The 15,024-nt window shown below is 29.8% G+C and overlaps 3 protein-coding genes and 1 pseudogene across 5 annotated transcripts; all 4 read left to right on the plus strand.

The window, feature by feature from the left end:
- Positions 1-149: 149 nt before the first annotated feature.
- Positions 150-4,382, plus strand: LOC105205166 (cyclin-dependent kinases regulatory subunit). Of its 3 annotated transcripts, none has more exons than XM_011174458.3 (4): positions 150-735; positions 2,456-2,558; positions 3,920-4,047; positions 4,148-4,382. In XM_011174458.3, the coding sequence occupies exons 2-4, from the start codon at positions 2,500-2,502 to the stop codon at positions 4,246-4,248; spliced, it is 288 nt and encodes a 95-aa protein (XP_011172760.1). In that variant the 5' UTR covers positions 150-735; positions 2,456-2,499; the 3' UTR covers positions 4,249-4,382. The 3 variants fall into 3 exon arrangements, with proteins under 3 accessions (XP_011172760.1, XP_011172770.1, XP_011172764.1); XM_011174468.3 differs by lacking the exon at positions 150-735 and adding an exon at positions 918-1,044; XM_011174462.3 differs by lacking the exon at positions 150-735 and adding an exon at positions 929-1,413.
- A 1,915-nt stretch (positions 4,383-6,297) lies between these two features.
- LOC113003626 lies at positions 6,298-7,751 on the plus strand (annotated as a pseudogene).
- Positions 7,734-8,053, plus strand: LOC105205182. The gene has a single exon (XM_011174474.3). The coding sequence runs from the start codon at positions 7,797-7,799 to the stop codon at positions 8,019-8,021; it is 225 nt and encodes a 74-aa protein (XP_011172776.3). The 5' UTR covers positions 7,734-7,796; the 3' UTR covers positions 8,022-8,053.
- A 3,207-nt stretch (positions 8,054-11,260) lies between these two features.
- On the plus strand, positions 11,261-15,008 carry LOC105205143 (hydroxysteroid dehydrogenase-like protein 2). The gene is made up of 8 exons (XM_011174436.3): positions 11,261-11,620; positions 12,354-12,517; positions 12,889-13,102; positions 13,266-13,471; positions 13,712-13,909; positions 14,066-14,236; positions 14,325-14,453; positions 14,581-15,008. Exons 1-8 carry the CDS (start codon positions 11,607-11,609, stop codon positions 14,691-14,693), a joined length of 1,209 nt encoding a protein of 402 aa, XP_011172738.1. The 5' UTR covers positions 11,261-11,606; the 3' UTR covers positions 14,694-15,008.
- Positions 15,009-15,024: the final 16 nt, after the last annotated feature.

Genomic DNA, 15,024 nt, shown 5'->3' on the forward strand with positions numbered 1-15,024 from the left:
CGACCTCTCGCCGTCCTCCCTAACCGACCGACTGCTGTTACTGCGTAGCGGTGTGAGTCGGTGTGACTGGCGCGTGGTCGCGCCTGCGCGCCGCTACCTCCGTCGCTGGCGCCGCTACGCAGTAGCAGCAGTTTGTCGTGGTTTGTCGATTAGATAGAACGGCGGAAGGTCGCGGTACGTCATCGTGCATTTCAACTCGCATCCTCATTTGTCCTCATCGTCCCATACGAGTTTTTGACGCGAGCGTGTTTCTTCGAGAGTGTCGTGGAGTGCCGAAAGCGAAATGTCGGCCGTTCATGCCCGACATTCGTCGTGTCGAATGCATAGTGTGAAGTCGTATCGCGTTCAATCGGTTCGTTTTTTCTCCGTTGTCCCGTATCTCGAATTTCCGACACACGTGAGTACCAAGTGTGAATCAAGGACGAATCGTCGTGAGGAGGTTCTTAATTGATCCTTCGTGTCGCTCAGATGGCATCAGTCGATCGGCCGAGTCGGTATGAAGTCGTGTCGAGCGTTCAATCACGTTTTCTCCGTTGCCCTGTATCCCGTATCTCAAGTTTTCGACGCCGCGGGCTTGAGTACCAAGAGTGACTAAGAGTGTCGGAAGCGAGTATCGTGCATTCGTGCCAAGTGTGAATCAAGAGAAGGATCGTCAGGAAGAGGATCTCGGATCAGAGAACGTTCGAGAGCTACGGCCGAGACGGAGCTGGACGAATAAACGACCAGCGGCGAATGGTGAGTCAATTTGTACTTATATTCGCCCCTACAATTCGGTTTTCACACCTCGTCCCTTATTGCGTTCGCGTAAATTATCGTCGATACAGTACGACGAGGGACGGACAATTCAGTCAGTCGTGCGAAAGTCGTTAAAATGGGAAGGAACGATTTGAAGCTCGTGTACGCGCGCTCGACACTTTCGCCAGGTGTGCCAACACTCGAGCGACGTGCTTTTCGAGGTTTAACCTATACGTTGACATCGTAGTGTATGTCCACATTGTCCACGTTATAGAGACGGCGTCTCCAAAAAATTGTATCAGTTAAATTGTAAGCATGACTACTCTCAGGCTTCTCTCTATCGGGACGACAAATTTTTCTAACCCGATTAATCGTCAACTTTAACGATTTTATAATCTCAGTTTGCGAGGCAATTTGCGACACTTTTTCTGCCAGATTCTTTCATTTTGTGCAAAACGCATCGCACAAGCCTAATTTCGTTTAAATATTCAACTATGTAAGAAATATCTTTTGCTTGACTTCACATTGATATTGGACGTGTTGTTTTGGACATGCTCATTGTTTGCAAAATTCGCTATAAATCGTATCTAGGTATTCGTAAGCTATGATCAAATATATGTATGTTATGTGTGTGTGGATTCAAAGTATATGTGATCGTTATATCTTCAAGTGAAACAGGTAAATTGAATAAGTATGTTTATTATGAGATATATCAGATGGGTTTTATAATATGAAAGTAATTAATAGGAATAGATAAAAATCGTTTCTTGCTCCTCGTTATTTCGAATAAATCTTGCTGATATTTGTTACATTTTTGAGTGAGATCTATCGAAAACGATGTCTTTGGAGGTTAAGAAATCTATCGTACCGACTGAATAAATACGCGCGCGCGCGAAATTGTATTATTGTTTATTGATAATCACTTATTTGCGTGAATTTACAGAATATATTGAAAGTTTTCACATAAAACTGTTACAATTTTTCACAATTTTAAAGTTAAAGAATTCTTGATACTTAAACAAAATCTGTGGTGTATTAAAATGGAGCAAATTTGCACAGTGTATTATTTTTTTTTATTTATGTAATATTTTTATTTTATATGAATACACACTTACACTTCCTAATTTCATCTCACACAATTTTACTCTCATTACACTATGAATGCCTTGTTTCTTTAATTAGCTGAAAAGTTTTCTTCCGTTCAAATATTGCTATAAAAACATTTTTAATATTATAGAAATCTTTTCATATTCTGCATTTATCTATAATTGCTCTTTTAGATCAATTTTGAATAACCGAATTATAGGTTGGCCGCATTATCTTTTATTAGCTTGGCTAATTAAAAGTAAAAATAGCCAAGTGCAAAACTTAAAACGGATTATATTATTTAGTTTTTCTTACTCTTGTAATTTTCTATAAATTATAATTTATGTAAAATATAATACTTTTAATTAATAATTAAGATAATTGAACAATTGAAATGACAAGTTTTAAGTTTTGTGACTTGATAAGTCATAAATTTAATTAGCTAATTAGAACTTTGGTGAGATGTGAGATCAGTCTTATATGAATTAAATTATTACCAGCAGAAATTCTTTCAGTTATTTAAAACAATTAAAATATAAAAAGTAACTTTGCATATAAAAACAATGATTTTTTTTAACTAAAATTTTAAAATTGGTTGAGACTTTTATTTATTTATTTATTTATTTACTTTTAGATTGTTTAACTTTTGTTGGTCTACTTATTTAATCTTCAAACAGAATGCCAGTAGAACAGATTCAGTACTCTGAAAAATACAGTGATGATAGATATGAATACAGGTAAGTTTGGTTATGAATCTAATGTATGTACATATTTAATAAGCAGGTTGGATAGTAACCATTTTAAAAAGTGAAATAATAAAGTATAAAGTTAATAATTTTTAATTTGGCTTAGTTACAAATTAAAATCAGAAATATCAATATCGACCCAGAAAAAGCAATCAAGATAAGAAAAAGCTAAATACAGAGAGCAGACACCAATTTGTTATTTGTATGTAATCTGTAGTTTATTTACATATAGAACGTTTTGATTTTACATAACTTGCTGTAGTTTATTTACATATAGAACATTTTGGTTTTATATAACTATCTTCAGCCAGTTTAAACAATTTTCAACTGATAATCAATACATGAAACTTGAACAATTTTCGAAATTTAGAAATGTAGAGACAAATTCGAAAATTGTTTAAGTGATGTATATATATATGTATTAATTATCAGTTAAAAATTGTTTAAACTGGCTGAGGATTGTTATGTAAAATCGAAACGTTCTATATTTAAATAAACTGCTGATTATACATGAATATCGATGTCTGCTTGTGGTATTTGATCTTTTCTTATCTAGATTGCTTTAACTTCATTAATTTTAAATGAGTTTATTTTTAATTTCAACTAAAATTACTTTTAAAATATACTAACTTTAACTTATTAACTTTTTTTCTAAATTAAAAATTTTTTTTGTGTAAAAGAAAAAAATGTAAACCAAAAAAAAATATTTTTATATGAAAAAAACAATTTTTTGTCATTTTACATAAACTTATAAATAAAATACTAAGTTTATTTAATATTTTATTCTATAATACTTTTGTTATTTAGAGTAATCTAATTTTTGTAAAATTGTGAATTTTAATTTAGTATAAATAATGCTTTTCACAATTAACTTTTAATTTAATTTAATCGTAACGCAATTTTTAAATTACAATTTTTTGTTCATGCAACTTTTAATGGCACTAAATGAAATTTATAAGTCATTACCTTTAACTTAATTTAGTTAAAAAAATATATTAACTAATCCAACCTTGCTAATGAGTTACAATGTTTATTATTACTAAGTTTTAGTTACTTTTTTTTATAATTTGAATTAGACTGTACCATTTATACAAAATATCTTAGCAATCATTTTTTGTAAATTTAATCTCTTTGAAAATATAACACTATTTTGTAAAGTTAATATATGATTATAGAGATTTAAATTAAAAAAAAAAAATTTATATATATTTAAAAAATGATTAAAAAGAAAAACATTAATTTAGGTTCTCAAGAATATATATAATTTAGTAAAACACATTAATATTGTTAAATTTAATATAAAATAATTACAAACCTAATTCACAATTTAAACTGAATTAAATTATGTATAGGCATGTGATACTGCCGGTTGATATAGCCAGACACGTTCCAAAGACTCATCTTATGACGGAAACGGAATGGAGAAATTTGGGTGTCCAACAGAGTCCTGGATGGGTTCATTATATGATGCATGGGCCAGGTGCGACTTGACAAATGAAATTATTAGAAAAATATTGTGTGTATAGGAATTATGATTTAGTATTATTTATTAATATATTAAAAAAAAATTTTTTTTTTAGAGCCACATGTTCTATTATTTCGCAGAATGAGAACTGATCTTGTGACAGCACCTAGATGCACCGCTATACAGAGAGAACAGGCTATCGCTTGTTATAATTGAATCCGATGTGATAATTGATTGTAAGGTGATATGAATGCAAATGAGATGTATGTTGATATAAAATAATATTTTGCTACGTTTATAAGTATTTATTAATAGCAAAACGAAAAAAAGTTTTTAATATGAGACTGAAATGTATTATGTTTTATTGTTCCTATTTCTTTACATATTTCACGTTTAAAGTATAGTAAAAAATATCGTAGAATCTTCTTTTAAGCACTTTTGAGCACTTTTTGAAAAAACATTTATAATTTTGCATAAAAAAATTTTTCGTTGATTAATTTTGGAAAATAGATAAGTTATGATTTCTTGTAATATTTCAAAATTTATCCAAAGAAATATTATGAATTATGTTACATAATGCGACCAGCGCAAGAAAATTTTAATTGAGGAAAAAACTGTTAATTTGAAGAGAGAGGAAAATGTTTAAGAGGAAAATTTTAATTAGGCAAAAATTGATCAATTATTAATTTATTAATGATTTTGTTGCTGAAAGATTGCGTGATAGATTGAAGGTAATCGCATTAAAAATTTTAATCATATATTTTCTTTCTTCACAACTTCGCTACTTATATTACATATACGTAAATGTCTATGTGGCACGCGATGATAATTATATATTTAAATCCATTTATGTATTAACTAAACTTTAATACTTTGAGAAATACATGTATTGAAACATTCTTTCTAACAAGAATTGTGTCACTCGTTGCTGTCTTCGAGTTGTACATAATATTTAATATAACAGTTAATAGTATTTAATGTAACAGTTCTCCGTAAATCTATTATATTTTCAAATGTTATATGATATAACATTTGTTTATAAAATTTAACTAATATGCAAATTCCTATAATTTCAAAAGCAAATTTCAGATTACCTTAATAAAAATAATATCATATCAAAACTAAAATATATTCATAATTACTTTTCATATAGTTGAAATTACACATATGTGAGTTTAAAAGAATTCTTACAACTTAAAATGAGATTTTATTTATAACTTGCAAAATATTTTGCATCTTTTTAAACGTACATTTTTCCCGAACCATTACAATATAAAAGGATGAATCTAAAGAAGTATCACAATATTTACAGGCATATGATTATTCAGGGCTCGCGGGTTATTTTCTCAGAGTGGTTTCAAAGGAAAGGTAATATGAAGAATCGGTCAATATGCAGATCGCGTGCGTTTCTTTAGCTAAATGACACAAATAATCAGCGCAAGGACAATAGCAATGGATTGATAGGAAGCATTCACGAAAGCATGCGAGCCATTTAATGGCTTTTCCGTTAGCAATCAGAGATGTAGTGGTATGCTGGTAAAGAATAAGAATTGTCGTCTAGTTATCTACCACTTATTATCCCTTTCTCTAACTTCCTTATCGATTATTTCTTAATATTGCGGGTAGGGAGACAGCGTAAAAAGTATGGATGGAAAAGTTTTGGTTGTAAGTTATGAATTTAAGACGCTAGGTTGCTAGACCCGATTGGAACAATGGCTGTTGTGTACTTTGTCGCGGCGCAGCGGCTGGTATTTGTGCACTCTCTGTGTCAAGTTAATTAAAAGGGTTAAAAAATGGAATGGTTACTGTTAATCAAATCAAATGTTTCTTCGGAATTCTCAATTACGTATAAGTGACATCACAGTGAGTACATTTTTTACCTATTGCGGTTTTCTTTTGGTTGAAATGTAAATTGAAACTGAAAAAAATCTATTTTTAAGTGATGATTTTGCTTTTAATATTAATTAATATTAATTGCTTTGTATTATAATTTTGAAAATAATTTCTAGGAAGCAATTTTGTTACTGAATAATGTTTCTCTAGATTAATATTTATAGATTAAATGGTTTCTAACTTTTAACATTGAAGCAGATGTAGATATCGCGACGATATGGTACATAATCCAAAAGAACAATCAGCAGTAAGGCAGGACTCTCTTATACGAAACGCACTTTTAGTAAATGAAGCAACTGTTCATGTGAAAAAGGGAAGTTACGATAAGGCTATATTTCTATATAATCAAGTAAGTTTTAAATTTATTATTAAAAAAAGATATTCATGATTTCATCGATATTTTATTATATCATTATTTACATTAAATTTTAACGTTTTTTTTATTATAAAAAGCTGATTATAAACTGACAGCTTGTCTTAAAATATATTACTATAACATCTAAAAATTGATAACAGTCTAGAAAATCTTGTATAAATATTTTTAAAGAATGCGTGATATACGATATATCAAAAACATTGTGCAGTGTGTTGGAAACTATTTTCAAACTTGAATATAAACTTAATTTTTAAGTAGGGTTTAGTTTAATTTTTTTTTTATATTTTGACTATAAAAGGGAGATAGAAATATGTACAAACTAGAAATATATAAAAATCCATTTATAGCGCTCTGATGAATATCAAGATTGAAGCTGCGACGAAATAAGAAAAATTCGAGAGCACAAATAGAAAAACTAGATTTATTATTAATTTTTTATATTATGGTCTAAGTTAATTGAATATAAATTATTTTGCGACAATGAGTGCGATGAAGTTGAATGAATGTATAAATTTGTATTTGTGTCTATAAAATTGATGTAAATTGCGGAATTTGCAGGATAATTTCTTCAATATCTGTCTTGAGAATTTAAATCTTTGTGATAGAAAGGTATAAATGATGCGTTTACTGTAAAGAAAAGATTTTGCAATTTTTTCTTTATCTTCTAGATTAACGAAAAAAAATACGCTGTTAAAACTGGCGATCCGTCTTAAGAACGTTCTGTATACACGACGTACAGAGTACAGAGCGTTCTTGTTGCTTTAAATTTTAAACGTTTCGGAATCGCGAGGGTGGATGTTTAGACCTATCCTGGATCGACGTTGTTACTCGTTTCTAAGGAAACGAGCCACCTGATTTTGAGGTGTCGGCAACCACACGTATCTTGGCACGTAGGCAAAGATCATCCGCTCGCGATTTGTACGCGAAAACTTCTCACGCGCGAAGTAAAAATATATGAAGGAAGGAATTAGAGTATCTTGCAAAGTAGATCGCTGTCAATTCTATTCATTGTAATATAATATTGTAATATAGTCGGATATAAAATCGATTGTTAAAATCGACGATCGAGGATGAGCGACGAGCCGCAAGCCATCGCCGAGGACGCAACGTCTGCGAGCGTGGTCGAGCATCATGTCATGGATATCCTGAATCCTGGCTTGCATCAGGACTTGCTGCAGAGCTACGTGCTCGCGCCTACGTGCTCGCGCCTGCGGAAATCGGCGCCGATTCGAAGCAAGACCCCGAGGAATTCGAAGAACCGAGCAAGGAAGGGCATTCGGGTAAATATTCGTCGATAACGAGCGGTGGCAACGCTCGCTATGCCCAGAACAAAGGGAAGAAGGGTAACGATAAGAAGGCAAAGGAGAGATCCGACGCCGCTATCGAGTCGGAAATGAGAATACAGAAATCGAGGAAAAAATGACGCCAACACGACAGCGAGGTTCATCGGCAGGAGGAGGTGTACACCGATAAGGATCGCGCGGCTGCTGTGAACATGGGTACCACGGATATAAAGCAGTCTCTGAAGATGAAGCAACGCCAGGATCGCAGCAAGAGCCTGCAGATCCCGGAGGAGACCGAGCCCGGGGCGTTGTTGGCGCTTGGTCTGCGTGAAATGCGCTTCGGCGACGTTAATGTCGCTATTAACTGCATCAATAAGGTTTCTACCTGTTCGCCTCATTGTAAGGGATCGTTAATTCTTTGCAGGCACAATCGATGAGAGTGATTTATGTCTTCCGTACACGGCCGTGCATGCGCGCATGAATAATAAATCCCCCGTAATGAGCGAACAGCCAAATCGATCGTAACAATTTATATGTCAAAATTGAAATAGACATAATAATTTAGGGAGATTATTATCATTATTAATTTTGAAAGAAATAGTATCTATGTTTCTTAAAACATTTCCAGACAGCATGAAACATTTATCATAAATATTCATAATTATCCTGAAAATTGATTTTCAAGAAATATGTGGTAAACGTTTTACAGAAATTTTTTATTTTGGAAAGAAGATTTTGGAAAGTACAAAATCATTATTACAATGTATTAAATATAGTTTAAAACTGTATTTATACAAATCTAAAGATAAGAATATGTACAAAATATTTATGTGCATACATGTTTAAAATATTTTATTTTTTTATAAATATTTTATAAATATTTTCTACTCTTTTATAATCTATAATATTAATTGATTTATTAATTCTAAAATTTAATGTTTGATATAATATAAAAGAAAAAATAGACATTCTGAGAAAAAGATACTTAAAAATTTATTTATGAGATATAAATTTATTTTATTGAAATATATTTTTATTTAAATATAAAAAATAAAATGTTTTAGCAAATAAATAAATAAATTAATAAGAAAAATAAGTTAATCCTTTACGAAAAATACATCCAACTAATGTCCGATGACACTCCATTGAGTGTTAACTCTCAAGTTGAAAGTTTATTTGAGAGATAACACTCATTTGAGTGTCACTTCGGACACTAGGGTGTATTTTTTGTAAGGAATATACTGAAATGAGATATATTTCATAGAAACGTGTATTTCATTATCACAATCAAATTTTTTTAAAACTAATAAATATCAAAGAAAACATCACAAGTAACATTTGCTTGCTAATAGTTTGACTATTTTCTTAGTGTACACTGAATGTAAAAACGATTCAGGATTTTGAAAACATTCGTGTTTTTTTTTCATAAAGTCTAATATCTTTCAATTTATCTATAATAAAGCATAAAATCTTTTTTCTATGTTACATTTGTAATATCTTCTATGTTATATTTATATTGTTATATTTGATATGATCATAAAAAGATTGTTACAAAGCATTTAGCGATAAATTACGGGTATATAAGCAGCAATATTACAAATGTATTTATATGATTTACATTTGAGTTACGTAACAAAATACATTTTTATTTATTTTTTTTTAATAAATTGTAGGAATATTTGGAATATTTTAAACAAGTCTAAAAGTTAGTAAAATGAAAGTATTCAGAATGTATTATACTGCTGTACAATACATTTAAGAGCATATAAAAGGGATTTAAAGGATTTTTAATTTTAAATCATCATATGTAATAACTTTAATGTTGTAATAATTTTATGAAAGTTTTTATCCTTTTAATTGTAGGATAATAAAAATGATGACGGAGAGTATTTGGTGTCAGGTTGAAATAGTCTTTTATTCTCCGATATATATGATACAGGTTGTCGGATGACCGGGTATATATTCGTTATTGCTCGCTCGCTCGGGCTCGACCCGCGGCAGCTTCTCGCTGCTCTGGAATCCTCGCGATTCCCCTTCTCCTTCTCCTTCCTAACGTACAAAATAGGCAAATTCCTATAGCGCGCCCGCCGGCTAGTGCCATCTGGCCACGCATGACATCTTATTACATCTCCATTTCTTACATAATAATGAGATATCTCTCTATACAAGAATTTATTTTGGCAGGCACTGGAGTTGAATTCGAATGACAAGAATGCCTTAATAGCGCGGAGCAAATGTCATCTTTTGCTGGGTGATCCGCAAAAGGCCCTGGACGATGCCGAAGCAGCGTTACAATTAAATCCTAAGGATTCCAGTAAGTCCAAAGCGGTATACTGCAAGGCGGAGGCTCTCTATCACCTCGGCGACTTCGAGATGAGTTTGGTGTATTATTATCGTGGGATGAGGATTCGTCCAGAATTCGGCGAATTTCGTCTTGGTGTACAGAAAGCGAAAGATGCAATACAGAACATATTACGTAAGGATCAATAATAAATGTTTGTTAGATGTATTAATTGCTTGGCTACAGAACTTTTCAAATCTCTCGAGATACAAGTTTTCTCACTGATACACCACTTTTAATACGTCTGGCAAACTTGTTGCGCGAAAAATGTAATCGTTTCTGAACAGTAATTGTATCTCAATTCATTTGTAAATTTAAAATTTTTATTTATTATGTTTGTTGCCCGGTAGAACAAAGTTATTTTTAGAAATCTTATATTATAGCTTCTCTAAGTTTTTGTTGTAACAACCTGTAATATAGAAATATTGCAAACTTTCGAAAATTATCCTTAATTATTCCAATAATATGATATAATGTATAAAAAAAGAATTGTACAAAAAATGTGCTTATACAATATGTAATAGTTAAATTGTTTTATTTTGTGTTAGATAATTGTATAATTTTATTAATATTTGATTTTATTAAAATTTAATTTTTTAATAAAATTATTAATTTCTCTAAACAAATAAAATTTATGTACAGAGTTTAGAATTTCTTTTTTCTTTGCACGTCAGGTAGTTACTAAAAGTTAATTTTGAATGTTTCATTAATATTCTTTGTATCTTTTTATTAATTTTATTTTAATTCTTTTTACGAATTTTTTCTTCAGTGAGAAAAACTATTTTATATACACACACACACACGAAGTGGAATTAATTGCTTCTTGTTCCGTATTATGCCCTTAAACAGCATACAATATTTAGAAAAGATTTACAAAATATTTATAATAATTATTTTATTATTTTATAAATATTTATGACAATATTTACAAAACATGTATAAAATATTACTATAAATATTGATTTTTTTATTTACCATAAATGTTATATAAAATATGTAGTCTTATATTTTAATAACATTTTGAATAAAAGTTTTGTTTTTTTCCTTTGTGTATATAAAATATTTGTAAAATATTTATATAATATATAAGAAAGTAAATAAATATCATAAATATTGTGTGCTTCAAAAGATCCTAGCTTAGATAGTAAATAATCGCTAATTTATCGTCCCTAGATAAAGAGATAATGCCTGCGTTCAACAGAAAAAGCAATTCATTTCTGTAAAGTTCTTTTATAAGATTCTTTAATATGATTTATTATATGTATATTTAAATCCATAAGGATATTTTATTTATATGTATATTTATCGACGCGATTTCAGTGAGACTGATCACTTTAATTTCTGAAATTAGTGCAGATGTCGCGATTAAAAAACCTCTCTCTTCCTCTCCCTCTCTCACTCTCTCTCATGAGAAACTTCAGAATAACTTCAGATAACACTCAACTCGCGGTATGACTACAAGTTTATAGGCGCACTTTGGAGTGATTATCTAAAGATATGTGATGTACTTTGAACCTGCTGCTGAGGGGGAATTGAATTTAAAGCGCTGCAACTAAAATACTTGTGACACTGCTCTAGTTTTCTATTTGTAACCAACTAACTCGCCATCCAATTTTCGATCACCTGTCCACATCATCAAACCAAGTCTAATACGCTAACGTAGCGCATAAAACGCAGAGAGATGATTAATACAGGGTAAGTATCGTTTAAATCGTATCTACGTGATTCAGCGAATTTTTGTTCTTAATATTGATGATTTGAAGTCATAATATATATATACAATTGTACTGGCTATGTGGACATACTTTACATGATTTATGTAAAAATATGTACGCTAAAAATGTAGAACACATTTTTTCGTCGCAATTTCATCGTTCCATGCAAAATACATCTGTTTAATTTAAATTGTTGGTAACTACTTTTCCTTTAAATTTACTTATTTTTATGAGGCTTGTTGATTTTTATAGAAATCAAAATTGTTTAAAATAAGATTTATTATGATTAATATATACACGTTAAATCATTATTTTATAGAGAAAACTGTTGTTTTGTTACAATGTCAATGATTATGTTTACACATTATCATTTATGAAGTTTTAATAACATCCATAATTAATAATTACTTACATAAAATGTCATACAAACGCTAATAAAATTTGATTTTTCAAAAAGTAGGCCAAGTTTTACTAACATTTAGTTTTAATGGACACTTAAGTCAACAATAAATTATAACTGATCCACTAAACACTTGACTAATGAATGATGTGTAAACATGGTCATTTATGTGTTTCATAATAATTACAAATAGTGATATATAACATATAATTTAGTAAGTAATATCCAGCTTTAGTAATACATGTTCAGATTAATACTAATGTATAGTATTGTTGAAAAAAAAAAACAATATTAATTAACTAATATTTGATAGAAAATTGGCTGGTCGCACCATTTTTATTACTGGAGCTTCAAGGGGTATTGGAAAGAGCATAGCTTTGAAAGCTGCAAAGGATGGTGCAAATGTCGTTATTGCTGCAAAAACTGCCGAACCACATCCAAAGCTGCCGGGTACCATTTATACTGCAGCTACTGAAAGTAATTATCAGAGTATTAATTTCTCTTGAGAGATTTTGATACAATTATAACATCAACATATTTACATTTAATGGCTTACAAATTGAGTGTTTCTAGAATTGTTTTTAAAATGTTTCTGTACTTGTATTAAATGTCAGCATCTAGATTAATAATTTTTAATTTTGATAACTAATACAAATAGAAATAAGCTATTAATTTTTTATAGGTGCAGCATTTATTAGAGATTATTAAATACTCTCTTAGATTTACTTCAATTAATTTTAAGTTAATTAATAAGTACGTTAATCTTCAGATTTTTGCTCTCATTGATTGGATTCATCATTGGAAAGCTGTTCAAATTTGAAAATTTACATAGAAAATATATTTTTCAGTCGAAGCAGCTGGTGGTAAAGCTTTACCTTGCATCGTGGATGTACGTGATGAAAAGCAGGTGATTAACGCAGTAGAGAATGCTGTCGCCAAGTTCGGTGGTATAGACATTCTTGTGAACAATGCGAGCGCTATTTCTTTGACAGGTACTCTTGCAACTGAGATGAAAAGATATGATTTGATGAATAATATTAATGCCAGAGGAACTTTTCTTGTGTAAGTTTTATTTTTCTTGCAGTTTGTAAACTATTAATACTTAGTATTTAATTTAGTAGTAATTCAATCAATATACATAAAATTTGACTAGAAAAATTTTTTAATATTATCACACATTCTCAAGTTAGTGTTACAAGTTATCAAGCAAAAAATTTTATTGTAGATCAAAAGTTTGTATCCCATATTTGAAGAAAAGCACAAATCCACACATAGTTAATATAAGTCCGCCATTGAACATGAAACCAATTTGGTTTAAAAATCATGTCGCATACACCATGGCTAAATATGGTATGTCTATGTGTGTTCTTGGTATGGCTGAAGAATTGAAGCCTGATGGCATTGCAGTTAACGCTGTATGGCCTAGGACAGGTATATTGTTGTATTAAATTTTAAATTTTATATTGAATTTTTTAGACATAATTAGTAAATAAATTATTGTAACGTGATAAAACAATACTGAGCGATATTGCTAATGTTATTCTAAATATAGAAAGTATAACGATAGAAACATAAAGTAAAACTTTTTGTATTTGTAAACTATGCATAAAGGATAATATTATATAATTATGTAAAATAAAATTTATATTATATATATTATTTTGGTTTTAGCTATATATACTGCTGCAATGGATATGCTGTTAAGTTCGGACTCAAGTGATGTCTCTCGAAAACCTGAAATTATGGCCGATGCTGTTTACACATTGCTTTGTAAAGATAGTAAGTCCATCACTGGCCAATTTCTGATTGACGAAAATATATTAAAGAACGAAGGCATTACTGATTTGACAAACTATGCGTGTAATCCAGGTAATATTGGACTTTATTAATGATAATTGTTTATACATTTATATTATTAAAATTATTTTCTAAATATAAAATATTTATTAAGATATATAGAAAATTTGCACTATCAATTATTAAATAATTCTTTAGTAATCTAAGTATTTGTAATTTTTTATTTAGCAAACAAGGACAATTTAATGTTGGATTTCTTTTTGGATGTCGAAGAAAATAGTCCTAAAGCAAGTAGTGAAGAAACTGGACAAGTGGCAAGTTTATTTAAAACCATCAAAGCAAATTTGAACAGTGAACTTGTTGGCAAAATTGGTGCCATATATAAATTCAATGTGAAAGGTAATTTTTGTTTTGTTGATATTGATTTAAGTATTCTAATATGTAGTAAGATGAAAGAATAAATATCTTTTTATATATTTATTTTTAGGAAAAGAATCTGGTGTATGGTTCATTGATTTGAAAAATGGAAATGGTGCTACTGGTAAAGGGGAACCAAGTGAGCCAGCAGATGCAACTCTTACAATGGATTCAGAAAATTTCTTTGCTATGTTTTCAGGTACGTGTAAATCTTATAATTTTCTCTTTTTCTCTCGTTATGTTATTATATCTGTACAATATATATACGTATACATACGTATTGATGTTATTAATATATAATTTGTTTAAATTTGCTTATTATTTAGGTAAATTGAAACCAGCTTCTGCATTTATAACAGGCAAATTAAGCATCAATGGAAATATGCAGAAAGCAATGAAATTGGAAAAGTTAATGAACAGTTTAAAATCGAAACTGTGAATATAGATTATTAAAACATTATGAAGTATATTTTTATATATTATAATAAATATATCATTATACAATATTCTTAAAAGGCGACCATAAATATTTTATGTATTTTATGTGCGCATTGTTAGGCTCACCTTTCTTTTTCTCTTTTGGGGGGGAGGGAATAAGAAAAGTGCGCATAAATAATAGTAAATTATTATGATGAGCTAAAATTGATTACATTAATATTGCATCTTTGGTTGAATTGGTTACAATTGTTTCTAGGAAACAAAACGTTTATGTTAAAGAAATTTTGTATAATACAAAATAAGAATAATTTTTTTTTATAAAAACAACAGTT

This window comes from Solenopsis invicta, chromosome 3, assembly GCF_016802725.1.
Source record: "Solenopsis invicta isolate M01_SB chromosome 3, UNIL_Sinv_3.0, whole genome shotgun sequence".
NCBI lineage: Eukaryota > Metazoa > Arthropoda > Insecta > Hymenoptera > Formicidae > Solenopsis > Solenopsis invicta.